The sequence below is a fragment of the Salvia splendens genome, chromosome 18, assembly GCF_004379255.2.
Source record: "Salvia splendens isolate huo1 chromosome 18, SspV2, whole genome shotgun sequence".
NCBI lineage: Eukaryota > Viridiplantae > Streptophyta > Magnoliopsida > Lamiales > Lamiaceae > Salvia > Salvia splendens.
Window position 1 is genome coordinate 18,312,875 of NC_056049.1, and position 3,933 is coordinate 18,316,807.

At 38.8% G+C, this 3,933-nt stretch overlaps 1 protein-coding gene across 2 annotated transcripts; it reads left to right on the forward strand.

Annotated features, from left to right (window-relative positions):
* The first annotated feature begins 865 nt into the window (after positions 1-865).
* On the forward strand, positions 866-3,387 carry LOC121777436 (probable pectate lyase 8). Of its 2 annotated transcripts, none has more exons than XM_042174698.1 (7): positions 866-1,011; positions 1,129-1,188; positions 1,289-1,363; positions 1,662-2,304; positions 2,384-2,487; positions 2,557-2,695; positions 2,768-3,387. In XM_042174698.1, the coding sequence occupies exons 1-7, from the start codon at positions 905-907 to the stop codon at positions 2,987-2,989; spliced, it is 1,350 nt and encodes a 449-aa protein (XP_042030632.1). In that variant the 5' UTR covers positions 866-904; the 3' UTR covers positions 2,990-3,387. The 2 variants fall into 2 exon arrangements, with proteins under 2 accessions (XP_042030632.1, XP_042030633.1); XM_042174699.1 differs by having other exon boundaries at positions 871-1,011; positions 1,132-1,188.
* Positions 3,388-3,933: the final 546 nt, after the last annotated feature.

Below are 3,933 nucleotides of genomic sequence, written 5' to 3' on the forward strand. Positions count from 1 at the left end.
ACTATATTTACTTTATGTCCCATTATACGTGACTTTATAGTACTACTACTATTTTGAATTGTTTTATTCTAATTATAAATGGCCTTTATAAAAGGGAAACCTTTTTTGTACACACAAAGTAAGTAAATTTACTAGACCATGTCACTTTATGCATAATTACAAAATTTTATCTTTGTAAGTGCCTAAATCAAATAAGCCAGCGGATGGAGACTGTCATAAATAAAAAAAACTTAGTTATTCAATGAAGTATCGACTTATAAGCGAAGGGTACAAAATCTAAGTTATCATAAAATTTGACTTAGAAGTTAAAAAGTAAAAGTGTCATAGTATATAGATGAGTTTTGTAACACAAATACACAATCCAAAGGTGATTGATTGTATTTAAAATATGGGTAAGGTAATCTCCAATCATACACCACATCTCATTTTTGATATAGAAAACTCTTCAATCATATTGTAAGCTCAAACTCATTTTTGTACCTTAGTATGGAACAATACCAAATATGTGTCCACTACAAAAATTTTATGAGACATGAGTATAAATAATTAGAGTAAAATTACTTTTTAATATGATGCATATATTTAGAAATGAGTTTGAATTTGACATAAATAGTTGGGGTGGACCTAAGTCTATAATACATACATTTTCATAGAGTTTGTTATTATAAAAAGAGTGGGTTGTCTCAATTCAAAATGTCAATCTGATAACACGATTTTTGTCAAAAATAAAATCGGAAAATTTGAATATTAATAAGATGAAACGTGATTTGTGATTGGCAGTGAATGGCGTTAACCGGTAATTGATGGCGCGCTGTTAAGTAACGGACGTTAAGTGATCTCTATAAAACGATGAGAAGGCCGTTATAATGGTTTTGTATCAAATACACATTTATTTCTTCAGAGAATGGCGTCGAACACTCTGTTTTCGCTGCTGCTGCTCTTCTCGTTTGTCGCTGGAGCTCTCTCAACAATTCACAATCACAATCACAATCACAAATCACCTATTTTGAGGTTCAGCTTTGATATTTCTTCTCTCTTTCCAAAATGCATCCTCAATTTCAGTGGATAGACATATTTGTGAAACGAATTATTTGTATTTATGTTTTCCTTATTTTGGTTTGGTTGCAGCAGTGCGGTTGAGAAAGGGAAGTTGGAGGAGAGCTCTCGGAATTCGGCGGAGCCGGAAATGTGAGTAAATTTTCCTACACTACTTCAAAATTCCATTATTGTTACACAATCATGTGATTATGTATTCATTTATTTAAAATTTTAAAAAAAATTGGTTCAGGTTTGAAGGAGTTGAGGAGTATTTCAACGAACACGCTGTCGATGATCCAGAAGAGGTTGCAAGAATGGTAGAAATGTATGTGTTTCCTTTTTACCTCAGACATTTTACTCCCTCCGTCCCTTAGGAATAGGTCATTTAGGGTTGACACGAGTTTTGATGCATAATTGGTAAAATAATAGAGAAAAGAGAAAAAATAGTTGAAATTGTATAGTGAAATATGGGGCCCATAAGGGTAAAGTAAGAGAGAAGTAGAAAAATATTGTCATAATTAGATATGAACTATTTCTACGTGAACGAATGAAATTCAGTAGCAGTTGGTTTTAATGGGTTAATTTCTGTGTTTTGATGATGAGAAATCTTGTGAACCCTACAGGGCAACAAGAAACAGCACTAAGAGGAGAAAACTCGGCTTCTTCTCGTGCGGAACGGGCAACCCCATTGACGACTGCTGGCGTTGCGACCCCAACTGGCAGAGGAACCGCAGGCGCCTGGCTGACTGCGGGATCGGCTTCGGCCGCAACGCCATAGGCGGACGCGATGGCCGCTACTATGTGGTGACGGACGCTGGCGACGACAACCCTGTCAACCCTAGACCGGGCACTCTGCGCCACGCGGTCATACAGGACGAGCCCCTGTGGATCGTCTTCAAGCGGGACATGGTCATCACACTGAAGCAGGAGTTGATCATGAACAGCTTCAAGACCATCGACGGGCGCGGAGCCAACGTGCACATTGCTAATGGCGCATGCATCACTATCCAGTTTGTTACTAATGTTATCATCCACGGCTTGCACATCCATGATTGCAAGCCGACTGGTAATGCGATGGTGAGGAGCTCGCCATCGCATTACGGTTGGAGGACCATGGCGGATGGTGATGCCATCTCCATCTTCGGCTCGAGCCACATTTGGGTCGACCATAACTCCCTCTCCAACTGTGCGGATGGCCTTGTTGACGCGGTCATGGGGTCCACCGCGATCACCATTTCCAACAATTACTTCACACACCACAATGAGGTAAGTACTTTCACATTTGTTGAATTTTACTAATATCATTTCCTCTGTTTCGGATTTTAACAGTTTGGTCGAAACACAGGTTATTCTGTTAGGACACAGTGATTCCTACATGAGAGACAAGTCAATGCAGGCGACGATTGCGTTCAACCATTTCGGAGAAGGTCTCATACAGAGAATGCCAAGGTATTATAATCAACAATGTTGTTGGAATCAATCCATCTATCTAACGTGTTAGACATCAAAATGTTTCAGGTGCAGGCATGGCTACTTCCACGTCGTGAACAACGACTACACTCATTGGGAGATGTACGCGATAGGAGGAAGCGCAGAGCCCACCATCAACAGCCAGGGCAACAGATACCTAGCACCGGTCAATCCCTTTGCAAAACAGGTCTGCATATCCACACACCTTTGATCTTTCGATAAACAAGATCTAACCGTTGGCTGTTGTTTCCATGATCAGGTGACAAAGAGACTTGACACGGCCGCGAGCAAATGGAAGAGCTGGAACTGGAGATCAGAAGGAGACCTGTTGCTGAATGGGGCTTACTTCACACCATCCGGAGCCGGAGCTTCAGCCAGCTATGCCCGTGCTTCGAGTTTGGGAGCCAAATCTTCCTCCATGGTTGGAACTATCACTTCCGGTGCTGGGGCCCTTGGCTGCCGCCTCGGGCGGAAGTGCTAGCTTAGCCCATCACATGAAAAAACAGAACAAAGAAATTGGTCAAAATTTTTTGCAGAAGCCCATGCTTCAGTCACATTGGCAAGTGTACATTTTTTATACATGTCTGGACACTCTCCATTGCATCTCCAGCATTATGTTATTGTGCAACCTCGGCCTGATTCAGCCGGAAAGAAAACATTGCTGTTCGGAACAGGTACGGAAGCGTTGTCCAAAATCTTCTCCATCTCCATCCCTGTCTTAACAGAGAAAATCTATAGTACATTTTTAAGAGTATTTATTATTGTGAGTCCAAAACTTTGTGGAAAAGATAAAACAAGGAACATTTGTAATAGATGATGCATAGTATGTAAGTAGTGAGGCTCAATACATTATGCTTTTACTACATTTTTGCTGTTTTATTTCATCTGTCTTAACTCCCCTTTCCATTTTTCTGTTTGATTCTGGATTTTATGTTGTTATTTAATGAAAATATACCAGTAAAACAAATAGTAATAAATGGAGATGGGAAAATAAAACAAATAGTAATAAATGGAGATGGGAAAATCTAATCTCATAAATTAGATAGAGATCTGTCAGTGTTATAAGTTCCAGAATTTTAATAGTAATTGCCCTTGAATGATCATGCAATAAAGGCACCTTTTTCTTTGGAAATAAAGTGCCAAAATAGTCGCCAAATAAATTGCTAGACCCCATTAGAAACATGGCTAAATCTCGATGTGATACGAGTAAATCATTATTTATATATGCATTGCCGTAAAAAGTAGTAAGGACTATCATTAACATTTACTTTAACTAAGAATCCATAGAGTTTAATTAGAAATAATCTCAAGATTAACAGATGCATGTTTACTTTGCTAGTTTTGTCAAGAAAAGCAGTTTTAGATGGATTTTAAATTTGTTTAATTTGCAAGTTATAATTTCTATTTAACCTTAGACACAACTTT

What these genes read in the sequence shown, in the direction of transcription:
- LOC121777436 (XM_042174698.1), top strand. Translation starts at nt 905, where the DNA reads ATGGCGTCGAACACTCTGTTTTCGCTGCTGCTGCTCTTCTCGTTTGTC. An exon ending in GTTGCAAGAATGGTAGAAAT is followed by an intron (nt 1,364 to 1,661) that starts GTATGTGTTTCC and finishes TGAACCCTACAG; the next exon opens with GGCAACAAGAAACAGCACTA. An exon ending in ACTTCACACACCACAATGAG is followed by an intron (nt 2,305 to 2,383) that starts GTAAGTACTTTC and finishes GTCGAAACACAG; the next exon opens with GTTATTCTGTTAGGACACAG.